General features: G+C 49.7%; 1 protein-coding gene and 1 long non-coding RNA gene across 2 annotated transcripts in view; one reads left to right on the top strand and one right to left on the bottom strand.

The window, feature by feature from the left end:
• The window catches only part of YWHAQ (tyrosine 3-monooxygenase/tryptophan 5-monooxygenase activation protein theta), a 47,934-nt gene extending 46,583 nt beyond the window's left edge, over positions 1-1,351 (bottom strand). The window contains exons 1-2 of the mRNA XM_010379682.2: positions 1,209-1,351; positions 427-802 (exon numbers count right to left, since the gene is read on the bottom strand). Of these exons, the coding sequence (XP_010377984.1) occupies positions 427-720 (294 nt within the window). The 5' untranslated portion in view covers positions 721-802; positions 1,209-1,351. The remainder of the gene's footprint in view (positions 1-426; positions 803-1,208) is intronic.
• A 7,679-nt stretch (positions 1,352-9,030) lies between these two features.
• On the top strand, positions 9,031-19,312 carry LOC104675209. Its single transcript, XR_749742.1, has 3 exons — positions 9,031-9,173; positions 11,646-11,739; positions 18,719-19,312. It is a non-coding gene; the product is annotated as an uncharacterized LOC104675209 (long non-coding RNA).
• The last annotated feature ends 1,464 nt before the right edge of the window (positions 19,313-20,776 follow it).

A 20,776-nucleotide genomic window follows, 5' to 3' on the forward strand; every position in this document is an offset into this window, starting at 1 on the left:
GTTCAGATTTTCGAAGTAAGTTTCCATTACTGGGTTTGCGAAAAAATCCCTACTACATTAACAAAAAGGTGCCTGCGCCTTGCCTGAAGCCATTAGAGAGCTCACAGATCTCCCCGCACAAGAAACTTAAAAACGCCTTTCAGTCTCGCAGAGACCTACTTGGATGTTTCCAAGTTCCACCGTTTGGTAGCTACCCAGCATCTGGGGGAAAGAAAAAAAAAAAAAAAGAACTTATCCTTGGAAAAGCGTCTTCTTGACTCTCAAGAACCGGAGAGGGACAGTAGGGAAGTCAGGGCTCACCTGAAACCGTCCACCTCGGCAGACAGTCCGGTAAGCCCCGGCTCACCTTTCTTTCCGTGCCCGCGAAACTCTCAATGAAAAGTATCGCACAAAAGGCCTCCCCTGCTCCCCGCGCCGAGGACTCACCAGGACCGTGGTGCAGATGGATCTCAGCTCGGACTCCACTTTCTCCCGATAGTCCTTAATCAGCTGCAACTTCTTGTCGGAGGTGTCGGTCTTCTGCTCGATGCTCGAGATGACCCTCCAGGCGGACCTGCGGCCCCCGACCACGTTCTTGTAGGCCACGGAGAGCAGGTTGCGCTCCTCGTTGGACAGCTCGGCGCCCTGCTCGGTCACTGCCTTCATGCAGGTGGCCATGTCGTCGTAGCGCTCGGCCTGCTCGGCCAGCTTGGCCTTCTGGATGAGCTCAGTCTTCTCCATGGCGGGCGCGGGGCCGGGGCCGGGGTGGAGGGCGAGGAGAGCGAGGGAGAGCGCCGACCCGGAGCGGGAGGAGCCTGGAGAGCTGCGGAGGGGCGGGGCGGCGAGGCGAGAACAAAAAGCAGGGAAGGAGCGCCGTCAGACAATGCGGCCCGCCGCCCGCTTTTGTCTCCCGCACATGCGGCCGCTTGAATTTCCCTCTCCCCCGCCCCCGCCCCCGCCGGCCCCCCGGGGAGGCCGCGGCCCGCGGCGGGAGGAGGCGGGGGCGGCGCGGAGGCCCCGCGCCCAGGGAGCCCGAGCCGCGGCCGCTCCCGCCACCCCCGCCCGGCCGGCCCAAGATGGAAGCGACCGTTGGCCCCGCACCTTCCCGCCCAGAGCCGTCCCTGAGGGGAGCGGCATCGACAGCCGGCTGCTCCCGAGGGCGGCACCTCCGCCCGGCCCTCAAGCCCAGAGCGGCCGGAGGATGCCCGCGGGCCGACCCAGGCGCTCACCTTCACGTCTCCGCGGCCGCGACGCGAGTCCCACCACTTTGATCTGCTTTTGGCTTTAGCTGAGGACCCTCCCGTCTCAGCCTACCCCGGAGCCGAGGGGCCGTCCGCCTCCCAATGATGCGCCGAGCTTGGCCCGAGAGTCCCGCCCCCCGACGCGCCGCTGGCCAATGAGGACCGAGCGCGCGGAAGGGGGCGAGGGGGGCGGAGCGGGAGGGAACGCGGAGGCTAGGAGGGTGGGTCGGCGCGGGGAAGTTCGGTTGGCCGGCAGGCTGCGGCTTCGGCCACGGGGTTTCCTCCAATTAGATCCAGGGTAAAAGGACGTCACTGTTGCCATGGCGATGCCGTTACCAACTCCCCTCAGCCTCCCCACCACCCCGGCACTTCTGGGTGCGGCACGAGACCCAGAGGCGCGCACAACCTCCGAAGCGGCGACTACGTCTCCCGGTGCGGATGGTGCATTGCATCTCAAGGTCTCTGGACGAGTCTGGACTGGATGGTGTTTTGGAGCACAGGGGCCTTTATTTCCTCCACCTTCCGATCTATGACAAAGGTTTGGATCCCAAGATACTAAACCCAGACCTTAATCACGTTGCCGTTAGGTCTGGGAATTAAGCAAACCGCATCCCTATTAAAGAATAATTGATTCCTGGAGACAGTGGCTTCAGTATGGCACCTACGTGGTGAATTCAGGTGTTCAGATGGGCACCCTAAAACAAAAACTTCCCTTGTGAAAAGGTAGGTCCCAGAAGATCCAGGCGAGTCTCTGTGACAATGCCAAGTATTGTGGTTTTCTTTAAAATGGGAAATGACATTCAGCACAATCTGCAGGAAAACACCTAGAACCACCCCTTCCCACCCCCCCCCCCAAAAAAACCCTGCCCATAACATCGCTCCCCCTAAAAAAGCAATTTTTATGTTTCTTTCAGGCTTTCCAGGTTATGCATCTACATCTATAATTTTTCACATCATTGTCACATGCGCACACGCTTTTTGTTTCTGGTATTGTTTGTAAGAGCACACTTGAAAAGCCGAAATCCTCTCCCTGGATGTCGATTTCTGATTTTCTCCTCCTGGGGAACACCCTGCTGAAGTGAGAAAGATTTCCCCAGGCCCCTCCCATTCAGGGTAATCCCTGGCAGCTCCCTTTCCTTTTAAACCACTCCTGTCTCTCCTGGCACTCCACTCCCCTAACTCCATCCAGGTAGGGTGGCTGTCCTGCCCGTCTGGCGAGTGGCCTTTGTGCCATCTTAAGATGAGAATTGCCCTCTGAGTTCACGCTGCTATGATCCCGATTCCAGCAGGTCTAGGGAGAATGGATCATAGAAGGCCCAAGAATGCCACAGGCAAGAAAGACTTTCCCATTCTCGCTGGAGACCTGAGCGAATCCGGAGAATCTCTAGAATGGGAGATCTGAGAGTGCAAACAGATGGGAGGAGAAGGTGCCGACTTTCCAGAAATTCAGACTCCCTTTTGACTGCCCCTCCCTGTCCTGACTTGTAAAGGTTGCTTTGTGCTTTGACAGACAGGAGCGGCCTGGATTGGAAAGGGCCTGTGTCTTAAGACAGAAATGCCTTACTATGTTCCAGCCTTATAATGGAGGGCCCTGCTGTTATTTCTGGAATCCCTGGGGCCCCACTGCAGACACATGAGTGTTTATGGCCCTGTGGGCTGGGGTGGAGCTGGACACCGAGAAATCCCAATGGAAAGAATTTGCATGTGGAAGGTCAGATAAAATGCCTTCTGTATGACCAGTGAATTTCAAGCTTACCAAAATTAGAGGCAACGCGGGCAAGGGGAGAAGCCAGTGGAGGTGGATGGGGGATAGAGACCCTGGAGAGGAAATCGTCAGGGGATGGGACCTCTGTGGTAGGGAGAGGTGCTACCAGAAGGAGCAAGCACACTAAATTCTTTGTCAGAAAGTCTAGGCTGTGCTGCCGTCTCCCCCAGTGACCTTGGGCAAGTTTTTGCTGCTTTCTGTACCTCAGTCTCTGAAATTTCTGCCTTCATTCAATCAAATATTTATTGAACACCAACTCATCTAGTTGCAATCATCTGGAATCATGGGTAAAAACTGCTTCCAACCAATGATGCAGTATAAAATTGCATTTTAGGAAGATTCAGAGGACCCTCTGCATAGCTAAAGGCTTCTGTGCCTGAAAGGACTCGGGTTGGAGAGAAATAAAGGCTCTGGGAACTTGAAGTCCCTGGACACAGAAAGAACTAATGTGTGTTGAGTGATTGCATGTGTCAAGCACTATTTTAAGTCTTTTAGCAAGAATTAACTTATCCAATCTGCTTAATGCCACTACAAAGTAGGTGTTATTATGCTCACCGTCTGTATTTCACAGACGAGGAAATGAAGGCACAGGGTGGTCAAGCATGATGTACAGGGCCACACAGCTAGAGAGCGGCAGAACTTGGATATGGACCCCATGCAGTTTGGGTGCCAAAGCCCATCTTTTTAACCACTGCTGAGGCTGCCTCACCAAGTCTCCCCAGATCTCTGCTAGATACTGTAGAGAACCTAGGACAGATCAGACCCGCCTCTGTCTTCTAGGAGTTTCTCCCTAGTAAATATGAAACCTGTTAAGCATCACATCCAACATATTGGGAAGAAGTGCAGGGAACAGACAGCTAGCAAAGGGAGTACTGAGAAATTATTACCTTATTTATGAAGTTCTTATTATTTTTTCTAAGTTACCTGGTATGAAGAAACTCCTGGAACAAAAAGGAGCACATTAACACGGAGCCAGAAGACCCTAAAATCCAGCCCTGCTATTTATATGTGATTTGAGCTTGGATACCTTGATCTTCTGGAAACTCAGTTCCCTCTATCTGTAATCTAGAAAAATAATCCCAGCTGGGCACAGTGGCGCATGTCTGTAATCCCAATACTTTGAGAGGTTGAGATGGTAGATTGCTTGAGCCCAAGAGTTCCAGACCAGTGTAGGCAACATGGCAAAAACCTATATCTACAAAAAAATATAAAAGTTATCTGGGCATGATGGTGCACACATGTAGTCCCAGCTACCTGGGAGGCTGAGATGGGAGGATCACCTGAGGCCAGAAGGTTGAGGCTGGCGTGAGCCATGATTGCACCTCTGCACTCCAGCCTAGGCAACAGAGTGAGACCCTGTCTCAAAAATCATCATCATCATCATCATCATCGCAACATCAAAGAGTTGTTTGGAGATTAGATGAACTGTCACATAGGAAAATGCTGAGCATATAGCAAGTGTTCAGTAAGTAGCATTTTCTTTTTTCCTTCTTTCCCTCTGCTTGGGGATGGGGTACAGTGCTGGGGGGATGCTATCCAGCTGCAAGGAACTTTAGAACTTTATTAAATGTTTAGTGAAAGCTTATCTCTCGAATCATTGTTGTAATTAGTGCAGTTAATGGTCTACAGAATGACTGCATTCCATGTACATTTCAGAATGAATGAGACCTGGTTGAGCTCACTCTCATAAATTGTTTCAGTGATTTATTTACTCAGACCAGTGGATCGCCAGAAACTTCTTCCTTTCCTGCCATATGGCAGCTAGTTTAGTGACAAGCAAACATTTGAGTGGGACTTTTCCTCCAAAATTTTCATATAATTACTATTGGTGCTTCTGTGCAGTGGGCAGATAAAGAGTTGCCCCCACCTGGCCTGTGGGTGCTAAATGAGGTTTCGTAGAGTCACAGATAGTTGGGGAAATCAAGGGAGGCTGGTCAAGGAAGTCTTTCTACATATTCCTTAGTTTGAAACGTTATTCACTTTGTTCAGGGTGATGGTTAGTTGTATGTGTCAACTTGGTGGATCACGATACCCAGATACTTAGTCAAACACTGTTCTGGGTGTTTCTGTGAGGATGTGTTTGGATGAGATTAACGTTTAAATCAGTGGACTTTGTTGTTGGTGGTGGTTTTTTCGGTTTTGTTTTTTGAAACAGTCTCACTCTGTCCCCCAGGCTGGAGTGCAGTGGTGTGATCTTGGCTCACTGCAGCCCTCACCTCCCTGGTTCAAGCGATTCTCCTGCCTCAGCCTCCTGAGTGGCTGGAATTATAGATGTGCACCACCATGCCTGGCTAATTTTTGTATTTTTAGTAGAGACAGGGTTTCATCATGTTGGCCAGGCTGGCCTCAAACTCCTGACCTCAAGTGATCCACCTGCCTCAGCCTCCCAAAGTGCTGGGATTATAGGCGTGAGCCACTGCACCTGGCCTAGATCAGTAGACTTTTGAATAAGCAGTTTGCACTCCCTAATATGGGTGGGCCTCATCAAGTCAGAAGACCTGAAAAGAACACAAAGAGCATCCTTATTTGAGCAAGAGGGAATTCTCCAGCAGACTGCCTTCAGACTCCATCCGAAGCGCCGGCCCTTCCTGTGTCCCCTGCGGATGCTTTTAGAACTAGAAAGGGAACATGAGCTCTCCTGGATCTACGTCCTGCTGGCCTGCAGGTTTTGAACTTGCCAGCATCCATAACTGTGTGAACAAATTCCTTTTAATAAATCTCTCTCTCTACACACATACACATACATATAAATACGTGTGTGTATTCTATTGAAGCATTTAGTAACCTTTTTTTTACCCAACAGATGATACGCATATCTTTTTCTTTTCTTTGGAGCCTCACTCTGTTGCCCAGGCTGGAGTGCAGTGGCATGATCTCAGCTCACTGCAACCTTTACTTCCCGGGTTCAAGCAATTCTCCTGCCTCAGCCTCCTAAGTTGCTAGGACTACAGGCACATGCCACCACGCCTGGCTAATTTTTGTATTTTTGGTAGAGATGGGGTTTCACCATGTTGGTCAGGCTGGTCTTGAACCCCTAACCTCAGGTGATCTGCCCACCTTGGCTTCCCAAAGTGCTGGGATTATAGGTGTTAGCCACTACGCCTGGTCAGATATGGATATCTTTTAATAGCTTTTAATGTGTGTCTGCAACATACCAGTCTCTCTTCTCTCCCTTACCAGACCATAAGCCTCTTGAGGGTAAGGGTTTTTGTTTGTTTGTTTGTTTGTTTTAAATCTTGTATTCGGTGACTGCTCAACAGCTAGGTAAACTTAGCTATTATAGTTCCCACTGGCTGACTAAACTGATGCTCAGAGAGGTTAAATTACCTATCCCAACTGGTAAACTTTAGAGTTAAGACTTAAAAACAGGTCTGTCTGATTTCAATCTTCTATTACAACAAGCAAGAATCTGTGCTACCTGCAATGGAAGACAGAAGCTCCAGTGTTTGCTGGCCTGGGAACAATGTTTAGTTATTTGAGGCTGGTGGGCGGCTGAATATGTATCTACCCGTGAGTCAGAGGCTGATTTTATTTTCATGTGGAAGGCTCTGTTTCTATGCTCAACACATCCAGCAACAAAAGAGGTGCCTCCTTGTCCCTTGTCTGTTCCCTTTAATTGTCTACATGGTTCTCCTCCTCTCCCACTACCACCATCAGACTGCTACCTCCCAGTGGGAGAAGTTACATCTGACCTGCATGTCCCTGGTGACTTTACTGGGCCACAGAAGGCATTCAGTGAAGGCTTGTTTGGAGAGTGGATCCAGACCATTCAGGATGCATTTCCAATAACGCTGACCATTGGCCTTGTGTGCTTACTGTGTGCCCAACCATATGCAGAGTCACTAGAATAGTAAAGCCACAGGAGGAAAGCACACAAGGCGGAGCTGTGTCTTCAGCAGATGTTCCATAGATACAGGATTGCCTCTGCGCGGAAGAGTATACCCAGGACCTTCAAGCCAGGACAGAAGGTCCCTGAGCCATCAGAAAACTGTCACAAGATCACAGACTGATGCTCACACATACAAGACTTAGAGGAGCATTCTCCAAGCCCTCGCTCAGAGTCAATTTCCTGCTAATTCATTCCACAAAATGTTTGAAGGTCTTCCACATGCCAGATGCTGTCCTAAGGGCTGGGGTTTCCAGCATGATTAAGACACAGTCTGTGCTTAGAAGGAGCTTGACTGAGAGCAGAGAGGTGGGTGCCTAACCTGGAGGTCAGCAAAGGCAGGGAAAATCCCCTTTCTCTTCAGTTGCAAGTTGTTCAGTTACCAGGTTTCCGGGTCCACAGCAGTCCAGAAGTGGCTACTTAGAAGGTGGGAGCAGAATTATTTCCGATACTTCCTCTGAAATCTACTCCACATTTCTGCAGATGACTTTGAGTAGAGTGACAGGTAGGGTTTTGGGGAGCCCATTTCTATGGTCTATGCAAGGCAATCAGTGGACAAGGCAGAGACGACAAACCCATAAAGAGCTCATAAAAAAGCTGGAGAGGCCAGGGCCAAATAGTGTTGAGGTACATGGCCCATATGTCCCAGGAAGGCCCTCAGTATGCAGCAGTTAGCCTTAATCATCACAAAAAAATGGTCATTATGTTTTGTGTTTTTATGCTTCATACTATATGTAGACATATACCTTCTCTCTCTGTCTCTCTCTGGACATATATTAGAGTTGGGATTTTTTTAAGTTTTGGTACATAATCATCTCCCTAATTATGACTCATCTCCAGACAATTTGAGATAGTTGAAGAGATGAATGACCACAAAACAGCTAGAGAACAATGCACACAGGAGTTGATTGTGTGCTTCTCACAATAAGTGCTATGGGAGTTGAGAGAAGGGAGACATGAGTGTGGGCTCAGGCACCAGAAGGCTATGGAGTGAAAGGGACCCCTGTGGGGACAGCCACTGAGGTCATGCCAGTCTGTGTTTCCATCCTTCCTGCTGCCCCTGGAGGGGCCCCTGGAAAGGGAGGAAGGCACAGGTGTTTCTCCTTGTGCTGGAGTTTCGTTTGGACAGGGCTGACTCCCGAAAAGGTGGATCTGGATACGAAGTTGGAATGTGACTAGCCAGGAGAGCTAGGTAGCCATGGTGCAGAGGACTCTTCTACCTCTCCTCCTCCTGCCCTAACCAGCTCAGCACCAAGCACATGGGCACTTTAAAAGCACAGGACATGCTGGGAGACTCGCTGTGCTACCCTCAACCCCTTCAGCAGGAGCAGCTCTGTAAAAAACGCAAGTGTGACCTTCATTTTGCTTTGTGACTTAAAACCCTTCACCGTTATTCAGCTGCAGCGCAGCATGGTGGTTGGACTCAGGAGCCAGATGACCTGGGTTCAAATCATGGCTGCACTACTCACGAGATATGTGACGTTGGGCAGGTCAGCTGGCCGCTCTGTGCCAGTGGGGATGATGGTAGTGAGAGTCCTAGCCCGCAGGGTTGTTAGGAAGCTCCAGGGAGGAAGGCTGGTGAGGAGCTCCCCGACTCCTCTCTGTCTTCTCTTCTGGCTCCATTCCTTCTCTCTGCTTCAGCCTCTTCTGGGCTTTGCTCTGCTGCCATCTTCCCCTGGCTACCCGCTCCTCTCTCAGGTCTTCGAGGAAATGGCACTTTCTCCCTGGGGTGTTCTAGGGCTCTGAGCCCCTCTCAGCTAGGTGAGCTCCCCCGTCCTGGACTCCCCAAGCAGGTAGTCATTTGATGTTGCTTCCCACTTGTCCAATAGCTGAAGGTGTCTCAGAGAGGGGGTGCTACATCCATGTGATTTGCCTGTGTAGCCCCAGTGCCTAGCAGAGTGCTTGGCAGATACGCTGGGTGCCAAGAAAGCAATGGCCAAGTGGACGAATTCACAAAGGATGGAAGGAGGAGTCATAGGCTAGTGCACAGTACCCCAAGGACAGAGCTGAGGCTGCTAGTCAGGACAGCTTCAGGCTCTGGCCAGGCTCCAGCACACAGCTGGAGGCACCCGTGACTCTAGCTGGGAGGGGCTGGAAGATCCAGGCAGCCCCTGACCGCCCTCCTTCCCCTTAGTCATGTCCATTTCTGTAAACAAATTCTCAACTGCACCAGAAGGCAGCTGAGAGAACCCAGAAGAAACCTTTTGCAGAGAGAGAAAATAACCCTTTTGAATGTGATCAATCACCCTGATTTATTTGGATGATTTCTCTTCTGGATTTCCTTAAACCAGGGAAAACCCAGGTAAGATATTTGGGGCCCTCATTTATCTAGACAAAAGACATAAAAGCTTGTTGCATCAAAAGCCACCCCTGGAAAAAAACGGAGTTTCACCAACCCACTCAGCTATTAATATGAGATGCTCTCTGCCTGGGGACAGCAATTGCTGTAATTGATGCAAACGGTCCCAGCCACACTCACTGATTGTGGTTCTGAAACTCAGAGCTGCAGCTGACCAGACTGATGCGGCCAGCCTCACTCTGAAGGATCCTGCAGCAGGCAAATTGCTGGAATGTGTTCAGACGGAATCCAGCTGCTACCACCGTCACACAAACTTCCTAGAATAGAGGACAAAAGGTAGCAACTTGTTGCTGCTTGAGCCAAGAGATTTAGAACATGAGACCAAATGAGAGAGATTAAAATAAAAAATACAAGAAGTCAGTGAAATGAAGATTTAGCTCACCAGGCCAAAGCAGGCAGTCTTGGGTCTTTGCTGGACAGTTGTAGCTGCCATATAAGCTGTCCCTGCCAGGGCTGGGATCTGGAGGCCGATGCTGAAACCTCGGCCTGGAGGTGATGTTGATGAAGCAGGGCTCTCACAGCCCCTACACGGTCAGAGGTCTGGGCAGTGCAGATGAGATTATCACTCCAAGATCCTCAAAGCATCCAGGAAAAAAGCACATCTAGGTACATTAGCTGAATTTTTTAGAACACTAGTAAGCACCTAGTAGATGCTCAGAAAATGCATATTTTCTTTCCCTTTCCTGAAGACCAGGGGCCTAGCTTGGTCTGTATTGATTACTATATCAGAGTCCTCATTTGCGAGTGAAAGAAACCAACTCCAGTGGATTGAAATATAAGACTATTACTTCTTACTGATGGTGAGGCAGGTTGGTGAAGCAGGCTTATCGAATGAGCAGGCGCTGAGAGGGTGTGCAGCTAGAACCGTGGCCCAAATCACTGTGCAGACCTCTCCCAGGGAGATCCCTGTTGCTTCTGCCACTGAACAGCAGACATCACAGCATGCTGCACTGACTCCATGGCACCAGGTCCTGGAACCTGGACGCCAACACAGTCCAGTACCCTCTACTCTCATTGAAATCCATGACACCAAGCCTTGCTACTGCCCCACAAAGGAATTCTCCACAGTCCCTGCTGCTTTGGATCATTCACTCCAGATTCAAAATCCTGGCTGTGGTTTCTGGCCGGGCCCAAGTCACGTGCCATGCCAAGGTTCAAGATAAGCTAGGGGGAGTAAGTATCTAGAATGTACACCTTTCAAAGAGGAAAGTGGGCTCCACTTCCCACTAAGATTCATAAAGTGGGGGATTCTTCCAACAAAGAAAGGGGCTTCAGAGGCTGGGCAGCCCAAAAATAGCACATCCCCTGCAGTTATACTTGGGTTTCCAGTCTACATGGCAGAAAAAGGAAGCAAAAGCTATGCATGGACAGTGTGCAGAAGCTGGAGCCTGGGAAAAGCCTTAGCCTGGACTTCATCTTTCTCTCTCTGGAAAAGGTTGGGGGAGCTTTACTGTCATTGATGCCCCTACCTGGAAGGCTTTCCCCTCCCCAAACTTGCCCTCCTCCGAGACCCACAAAGATCTCCCTCTTGTTGAAGATGCGATTCTACCTCTAGATTGCATCACACTTTTTAGAAATGAATTACTTCATTTATGTAGGTCTTGTCAAGCTCCCCCAGATGAGGACAAAACTCATATTCATTAAACAGTTGACAAACATTCACTGAGTGTCTGCTAGGCCTTGGGGAGACCTAGGGCACAAAGATGTGGCCTGTGCCTTTGAGAAGAAGGTCACATTGGGTGCCAAGTGTGTGGAGGTGTGAAGGCTTTGCAGAGGAGGTGACTTATTTAAATGGGTCTTAAGATGTTCCCAGCCATTGGTAGAGGGAGAGGTGCATCCCAGAGAGAAGGAACAGCATGTACAGGGCAAGGAGTCATGAGAAGGCGTGGTGGTTTTGGAACGGATTTGTTGGGATATGGTGTGTGTGTGGGCAGCAGGCAAGGAGGTGAGAGGTGAGGTCGCTGCTAAAGATTGGGACCACATGGCCAGGCACGGTGGCTCACGCTTGTAATCCCAGCACTTTGGGAGGCTGCGGTGGGTGGATCATGAGGTCAGGAGTTCGAGACCAGCCTGGCCAAGATGGTGAAACCCCGTCGCTACTAAAAATACAAGAATTAGCCGAGCGTGGTGGTGGGAGCCTGTAATCCCAGCTACTTGGAAGGCTGAGACAGGAGAATCACTTGAACCTGGGAGGTGGAGGTTGCAGTGAGCCGAGATTGTGCTACTGCATTCCAGCCTGGGCGACAAAGTGAGACTCCGTCTCTAAAAAAACAAAACAAAAAAAACAAAGATTGGGACCACATTCTTTTTACCCCAATCTTTAAAACCTGCTGGGTTTTTTTGTCGTTGTTTTTTGTTTTTGTTTTTTTTAACCCATTGAGTTTTACATTTTGTTTTATTTTCTTATTTTTGTAGAGACAGAGGTCTTGCTATGTTGCCCAGGCTGGTCTCAAGCTCCTGGCCTCAAGTGATCCTCCTTCCTCAGCCTCCCAAAGTGCTGGGATTACAGGTGTGAGTCACTGCGCCTTGCCTGAAACCACATTCTTAGGACCCTTGAGTATCTCCCTGAGGAAAAGACATTGTATCCTGAGACCATTAGAAATCATCAGATACTTTTTAAATTGATGTTTTTATTGTGGTATATATACATAACATAAAATTTGCCATGTAAACCATTTTTAAGTATACAGTCCAGTGGCATTAAACACATTCAAAATGCTGTACAGCCAGCACCACCATCCATCTCCAGATGTACAGCGAGCACCACCATCCATCTCCAGAATTCTTTCATCTTGTAAAACTGAAACTCTGCACCCATTTAACACTCACCCCCCATGCTCCCTTCACCCTAGTTCCCGGCAACCGCCACCATCCTACTTTCTGTCTCTATCATCAACGCTTTTAAGCCCGAGGGCCACCTGCTGGGATTTTTAAGAAAAGTCCCCACAGCTACATTGTAAAGGATAGGTTGGAGGATTTGGGGTAGGAGGCGACTGCAGAGAACTCCAGAGGTGACGATGACAGTGGCAGTGGGTTGGGGGTGTGTGTGCAGGAGGGTGACGAGAGAGATTGCGGAGATATTGATTAGATGCGGAAATCAAGAGGCATCCAAGGTCACTCCAAGACATCTTTTTATTTTTATTTATTTATTTATGTTTTTGAGACAGAGTCTCACTCTGTTGCCCAGGCTGGAGTGCAGTGGTCTGATCTGGGCTCACTGCAACCTCCGCCTCCTGGGTTCAAGCAATTCTCCTGCCTCAGCCTCCTGAGTAGCTGGGACTACAGGCGCGTGCCATCATGCCCAGCTAATTTTTGTATTTTTGGTAGAGACAGGATTTTGACATCTTGGCCAGACTGGTTTTGAGCTCCTGGTCTCAAGTGATCCGCCCGCCTTGACCTCCCAAAACGCTGGGATTACAGACGTGAGCCACTGTACTCAGCCCGAGGTGTCTTTTTCTATTTTATTTTCATGATGTTAACCCCCACACCCATTCTTGTGTGAGATAGAGAGGCGATTATGATCGCACAGGAGTTTTAAATAATCCTCTGACCCTATCAATTCATAAATATTTCAAAATTACAGGCTATTTAGAGGGTGTCGGACATCCTCCCATATCATTCCCGTAAGATGTGTGAGAGGACTTTAGGGTAAGTTTGACCATTGCATGCTCTAATCCATTTCATAAAAGAGAAATCATTTACAAAAGTAGTTTATGGTCATGAAATGTGCAATGACAATTCAGAACAGTTCCTGTGCTAAGAAGAATTATCTGAAGCTTGCATTCAAAAGACAGCCGACTAAACACAGGATCTGAAGTGATCAGAAGACCCGGGTTCCAGTCCAGTCTTCCACGAACTCGGTGACCCTGGAAGAGTGGCTTAACTTCTCTGTATCTCTGTTTCCTCTTTAGCGCAGTGGTTGCTGTGAGGATTAAATGAGATGCTTTGTGTAAAGCCCTGCGCAGCATGTGACCCACAGTGAGTGCTCAGTTCATAGTGGTTGCTGTTGTCTGTTATGATAACATTGATCATCATCATTATCTCCAAGGACTCATTCAGCCCTGATGCCCTGCGCTTTGCAGTTGTTCTTTTTTTTTTTTTTGAGACGGAGTCTTGCTCTGTCCCCCAGACTGGAGTGCAGTGGTGCCATCTCAGCTCACTGCAAGCTCTGCCTCCCGGGTTCACGCCATTCTCTTGCCGCAGGCTCCCGAATAGCTGGAACTACAGGCAACCGCCACCAAGCCCGGCTAATTTTTTTGTATTTTTAGTAGAGATGGGGTTTCACCGTGTTAGCCAGGATGGTCTCGATCTCCTGACCTTGTGATCCACCCGCCTTGGCCTCCCAAAGTGCTGGGATTACAGGCATGAGCCACCGCGCCGGCCTGCACTTGTTCTTGAGAGGGAGATGAAACTGTCCCTTCCTGGTTGTTCTGAAGAGAGTGTCCCACCCTCCCTGCGGGGCCTCCCCCATCCCTGTAGGCTAAGCCTCAGTTTTTCTGGAGTGTGACATTTCCGCCAGCCTCATTCTCTTCCTTTCTCACTTCTCCCAACTTACTCTGGTCCCAAATCACCCTGTCTAGTCTTCCTTAGCAGCTGTGCTGTTTCCTTTTCTGCCCCCATGATGCCAACATCTCCTCTGAATCTGGGCGCACTAGAGGTAGAGAAGGGGTGAGAGCTTCTTCTCTCTCCTCTCTTAGGCCATAGACCCCTCCCTGAAGCTCATCTGGCCCCTATCTCTGAGCCTCAGAGCCTTCCTTGCCACTCGGAGCTCCCCTTTGGGTGCCCTCTTGAAAGCTGTGTTCTGGGTACAGAATCTTGTCTAGAGCCTCAGATATTGGGACTTTCCCTGTGGGAAGCCAGGCTGAGGGACATCTCTGAGCTCTGAGGGGGCTGCTGGGCTGTGATTTGGTGCAGGGCTGACATCTGTATTTGAAACACAGAGTGGGCCAATGTGAACTCTATTGATTGAGAAGAGACACAGATGCTAGAGTGAAGGTGCATGGATTGGAGGCATCTTGGAAACCCACACAATAGGAAACGGCTTTAGCCTGGACTGTTCCCACAGGGCTAGGCGCTCCCTACCTAAGAGAGAAGCCACATGTTTTTCTTCTTCGCAGTATGTAGTTTAAAATCATTTACTTTGTAGACAACAACCCACAGGGCTAGGCACATACCCGATTGACTGATTGGTAAGAGTCAAATATTTGTTGATGGAAAAAGCTTCAAGTTGTGTTTAGAAATTGCTCATGAAGTTAAACATCTATTTTGAAGTTACTTTGGTTGTGAGGCTTGAGGTTCTGTATCACCCTATAGTTTTAGGGTCCTTTACATTTTTCAGTGTTGTTGAAAAGCAATTCATTGTTCACCATGTGCCATGGTAGTTCCCCAACTTGAAGGCAGAGACTGTGCTTGTGTCTCTCCCAGCACCTAACAGAGTGGTGAATGTGTAGCAGGTATTCAATAAATATTAATTTCGAGCATCTTTTGTAGCACACATTATTTATTCTAGATCGTTAACCTCAGAAATTCCAACTTAGTCACCTGCCAGGCCTAATTCCTTGTTTCAAGGAAGTGAGACACCACTCGGGACTGCCTGTGATCAGTGCATGCTGTACGTTTTCGTGCGTGTCTGCCTGGATTCCCATGTGGCCAGCTGATGATGATTGAAAAGTGAGTATCCAGCAGGCATTGCCGGGACCAATGTCTCATCAGAGACCCTGTTCACACATGCTCTTCACTTGGTGACCGGTTTTACAGGTTTCCGATGACAGCAAGTATTTGTCTGTATTTCCCGGTGCAGAATTCTAGGCTCCTGGCAGCTTTTGTGAAAAAGCATAGGCAGGAAAACCGTCGCGTACTCCAAAGTTCTTCGAAAGTGAGTTTCATCACTGACCAGAGTTTCGAGTACAGAGTCTTTATCTTGGTTAGCGCAGAAGTAACTGCGCTACAGTAACTGACCAACAAAAGTGCCTTCCAGTTCAAAGTCATGTTTAGTCTCACTTGAGCCCTCCGTCACTTAGTTTAGGGGCCTCCCTGTCATTGCTGGAAGGGACTTCAGGAAGCATCTCTTCCAGGTCTTTACCTAAGGGCCGATGTGGACGGTGTGTGGCCCGGACAGGTGTGTGGGTTGTGAACATACTGAAATAGGCTGCTCCCGTGAGTAAAGATTTGCTGCCCACAGGCATCATGAGTGCCCCCCTGTTGCTCCCATTCTTTCCTGGAACCCTATAAATTCTCCACACCCTGATCTAGCATTGAAAGGGTTAATGTCTGGCCCAGCCCTGGGGGTGGTGGGTGGGGGCCTCCAGCTCTGCTGCTTCTGGGACTCTGCCACGTTGGGTCATTGGGTCGGAGGTGAGGTATTTTGACTGTCACTCCTGGCAGTGGGGGTTCGGACCTGATGCACTAGAGAGCTGCATCGATGGGTTCCCAGTGAGGAAAGCTGTGCGAGGACGTGGCTACTTCAGGAGAGTGAAGCTGGCTGCTTCTGGGGCTAATCCTGAGGAGGCCTCAGGAGGCCGAGAAACTGAACACATGGCATGTGAGTAGTGTTTGTGGCTCTACCTACAGAGAGCCTAGAGGTTCTGAGGGACCTAAGTAGAAGGAGAGGCAGATGATGTCACCCCCGCATGTGCACCCCTTCCATGGCTGTCCACCTGCCCAGGATAATTAAACCCCTGAGCGTGGCATCAGCCCCCAGTCCTGGTCCTTGCCCACCTCTCCGCTCTCTCTGGCAGTCCCCCTGCTCTCCAGCCCCTCCTCTGCCCTCCTCCCTCCCTGCATCACGCTCTTCCCTCTACCTGGAACGTCCCACTCTTTGTTACTAACAAAGGTCTACTCATCCTTTAAGACCAAGTTTCTCCTTTTCTAAATTTTCTCTGTTTTCCAAACAGCCCTGACCCCAGGGCCACCACTGCCCACCATGGTGCTTTTGCAAGGTTCAGGAGACATCCAGAGAAGAGGCACAGCAGAGGCAGCCCTCCAAGGGTGCAGGCTGTTCTTGAAGCTCCCTCCCCTGTTCAGCCATCTGCACAGTGTCTGCCCTCGCCCTGCCCCTTGCTCTCTCATTGCATGCTGGCACCTGGTGGACCTCAGCATTGCATTTCCTGCCCTCCCTCGCAACCATAGGTTTCCTTCTGTGCTTCCTCCCACTGGCCCATGAGCTCTCCCAAGGCAGGGCCTGTGACGATGGTTTCTGGATCCCAAGTAACTGTGATAAGTAACTGTGGATCCCATGGTAAGCTGACCACAAATGTTTTTTTAAAGGAGAAAGAGAGCTAGAGGGGAGGAGAGGGAATGGGTGGAGGGGAACTCCCTATAACCTGTCTACTCCTCCGGCTCCCTTGGGCCTCTGGGGCAGTGCTGCTTTAATGGACAATGTCAGCAATGGAGGAAGAAGAGGAAGGGTGGGATTGGTGTGTCCTGGCTGCAAAGAGGGCTCCTCACCAGGCTCTTGCCAGCGCCCAGCCCCCATAGACCCAACCTCATGTTTACTTGCAGGGAGAACATATCTCTGGGGAGTGTTGGGGAAGGGATCTCCCGGATATAGGAAAGCCTGGATTCTTCAGGGGAGCAAAGCCCCCCAGATAGGATGTCTGGCACATCCTCGGGCCTCCTCAGAGAAATAAGGTGCTGTGGGACAAGTTAGAACCATAGCCTTCCTGAGCACAGTCCCAGGCTGGGGCCACAGTGAGGAACAAGGAGTCCCTGCCCTTGGGGAGTCCCAGTTCAGTAGAGATAAAAATCAATTACAGTACAATTCTCTATACACAGGGAAAAAAGTCTCCACAGTGCTGAGGCAGCCCCAGAGAAGAAGAGATCAATGCTGTTTGGGGATGGAAACTCACTCATAACATACAGGAAGGGAGGTCAGGAGTAAATGACACCTACCTTGGGTTTTAAAGAATGAATAAGGGTTAGGCAAGCCAGTGCAGGATGGAGGGGAGTTTTAGGCAGGAGAAACGGCATATGCAAAGACAGTCATACATGAAAAACAGCGTGCTCAGGAAGACACAAACAGGGAGATAACGTTGGGAGCTTCAAGTACCAGGCAGGGAAAGTGAGAGATGGGGCAGAGGAGGTGGGTGGGAGTGAGAACACAAAAAATGGTAAATGGAGCTCAGAGGGATCTAGAATTTACCTGTTACCTTCATTCAATTTACAATCCCTTATTAAGCTCCTTCTATATGTGAGATATTTTTCTTCGAATCTTCCCAGCAATCCTGATTCCCCCTTGTCACTAAGGAATGGGCACACCTTGGACATCACACGTCATCCAGACCCACTTTATAGAAGGGGAAACTGCAGCTTAGACTAGGTAAATGGGGTATCTGAGAGCTCCCAGTTGGTTAATGTCTGAACCAAGACTTGAATCCAGATCTCTAACCTGGCTCTGGTTCCAGACCCTTGCACTATGTGTGTAAAGCAGGCCCTTCAGAGCTGAAACCATTTCTTATTTATTGACACCTGAAGTGGTTTGTGAAATGATACTCAGGTCAAAGGAAGCCAGGATCTCTTTTGAAGCTCCGAAAATCAAAGAGACTCATGATTTGGTAAAGAGACTTCCATTACATGTGCATAAGCAGAATTTTCTGCTTGAAAAAAAAGATGGGTTGGGGAGCTTTTAAGCACCTCCCTTTATGTTCCCATGGATGCCCACTTCTGAGGCTGGCTTGTCAGTTGCTCAATAGTGGTTCTAGTTTGCAAACGGTTCACCTTCAGGATATTGATCCCTCTCTAGTTCTCTCATTGATGTCCCTGTCATTGAGTGAGCTGTTTCAGCAGTGCTCCTGTTTTTTTTCAAAGTCACCCTCAGTTGCCATCGATTCCATCAGCATTCTTTGCAGGCTGCCACCTTATTGGTTTGCAAGGACAGCAAATATTGGGAGTTTGGAAACAGCATGCTCCTGGCTTTCCTGGGGAGGGCTGGGCCCTGCAACCAGGTGGGCTTTGCTGAGACAGAAATGAGTGGCAGAAAATGATTGTCTCTGGGTTATAGCTTCAACCGCTAGGGCTCCCTTGTCTTCTTGGGTACAAGTCCTCCCTACAGGACACACAGACTGCATCCTTCTGCCTCCCTACCCGACCCCGCACCCGCTGAGTGCCATCTTCATAACCGGAAGAAGTCATGAGCTGGAAGTCAGCAGGCAGCCCCTCTGCCCAGGCTGTGCAGGATGCAATGTTCCAAACCACACCCAGATCTGCACCCTGAGGCCCCTAGTTGTGTGGGGTAGTGGGCAACGCCCAGGTTTGGTGTCAGAAAGGCAAGGTTCATACCTCAATGCTGCCATTTCTAGCTATGTGACCTTGCGAAGGTTACCTGCTTTTCCTGAGCCTTTATTATTAAAATTTTATTATGAAATTTCAGTTTCAAAATGCACTAATATGGTAGCCACTAAGCACACATGGCTATTGAACGCTTGAAACGTGATGAGTCTGCATTGAGATGTGCTGCGAGTGTAACACACCTGGATTTCCTCCCTCCCCAGGTGCAACAGTGACCCATGGTGCAGTAGGAAGGGCTGTTTTCCATGCCCAGTGAGGCCTGCTCAGCTCCCATGAGGTCTTTATGGATGGCCTGCCTCCCAACTGGTACCTACCTGGTCCTGTCACAGTCCCAGGACTCTAGACCTCAAGGCAGCCAGGCGGGTGCTACAGATGGTGACCTGTCAGTGGCACGGCCCGGCCCTGCAGCAGAATGCAGGGTTGGGGGGGTGGTGGTGAGGAATGGAGTGTGGATTGTGCCAAAACAGGAGTTTCTATGTCTAGTCCTGCCACCGACTGCACCTGCATTGCTGCGTGACCTTGACAGCTACTCCTTCTGCACCTGAACGTCCTCATCTAGAAACTGGACTTGCCTCCTGGGGTTCCTGCAAATATAAAATGAGCTAACACCTTTGAGGTGTTTGGCATTGTCCTGCCACTTGGCAAACACATGATAAATATTAGCAATCACTTGCAAGGGGTTGTGGGGTTGTGGGGAGCTTTGCCCCTCTCCTGCCTCTCCAGGGCTGAGCAGCAGTGAAGAACTTTCTGCATAGGAGAGAGCAAGAGAGATAAATAAACCCACATCTTCCTCTGAAGGAGGCTCCTGCTGGCTGGCTGCTCAGCTGACCAAGTCTCCCTCCTAGCCTCTCTTCACTCTCTGGTCCACCTTCAAGGGAGCCAGGTCACACAGCCTCAGCACCTCTTACACGCCAATCTCTAGCTGGTGCCTTCCACTGGCTGAACCGCATAGAGGGCGGCCGGGCACTGTGGTTCATGCCTGTAATCCCAGTGCTTTGGGAGGCCAAGAGTTCAAGTCCAGCCTGGGCAACACGGTGAAACACTGTCTCTACAAAAAATACAAAAATTAGCAGGGTGTGGTGGTGCTAAGCTTGCAGTGAGCTGAGATGGTGCCACTGCACTCCAGCCTGGGCGACAGAGCAAGACTCCATCTCAAAAAAAAAAAGAAAGAAAAGAAAAAGAAACTAGGGCCAGGCATGGTGGGTTCATGCCTGTAATCTCAGCACTTTGGTAGGCTGAGGTAGGTGGATCATCTGAGATCAGGAGTTTCAGATGAGCCTGGCCAACATGGTGAAACCCCATCTCTACTAAAAATACAAAAAGTAGCCAGGCGTGGTGGTGCGCACCTGTAGTCCCAACTACTCGGGAGGCTGAGGCAGGAGAATCGTTTGAACCTGGGAGATGGAGGTTGCAGTGAGCTGAGATCACACTACTGCACTCCAGCCCAGGAGACAGAGTGAGACTCCGTCTCAAAAAAAGAAAAGAAAAAGAAAAAGAAACTAGAGGGCAAGGGATGCATTGATGTAGCTGGTATGCGCCAGCCTCTCTGGGCACAGTGCAGGGTGAAGGAGGGTGGGGACAGCGCTGGAGGGACATAGCACCTGTCCTCTGATCCAGATGACAGAGAAAGAAGTCACAGTCTAGGTGTCAGAAAACCTGAGCTCTATCCCCAGGGTTTCCCCTGACTGATTGCATGAATGTGGGCAAGCCCCTGGTCTGCTCTGAGCCTTTGTTTGCCCATCTAGAAAATGACAAAGCTGGAGCAGTGGCATCCAAGTTCCCTCCAAACCTAACACACTGTCTTTACTGACACTGCTGCAGATGAAGTAACAAGGGCAAAGCCGTGTTTGCCTTTAGCTCTCAGGGAAATGCAGATGAAACCCACAATGAGGCACCGCTTCACACCCACTAGGATGCATCAAAAGACAGCTACATATCAAAAAGACACATCATAATGTGTTGAGGGTGTGGAGGCACTGGAGCCCTTGTGTGCTGCCAGTGGGAATGTTAAATGGGGCAGACACTTCACAGTGGCTGGAAAATTGTCTAGCAGTTCCTCAAAAGGCTAAACAGAGTTACCACATGACCCTGCCATTCCACTGCTGCATATATTTCCGAGAGAAATGAGAGCATATGTACACACAAACACTTGCACACAAATGCTCATAGCAGCATTCATAATGCATTCCAGATACACAAGATGTAGTATATCTACAGGATGGAATGCTACTAGACAACAAACGAAATAAAGTACAACATGC

This window comes from Rhinopithecus roxellana, chromosome 17 (assembly GCF_007565055.1).
Source record: "Rhinopithecus roxellana isolate Shanxi Qingling chromosome 17, ASM756505v1, whole genome shotgun sequence".
Taxonomy (NCBI): Eukaryota; Metazoa; Chordata; class Mammalia; order Primates; family Cercopithecidae; genus Rhinopithecus; species Rhinopithecus roxellana.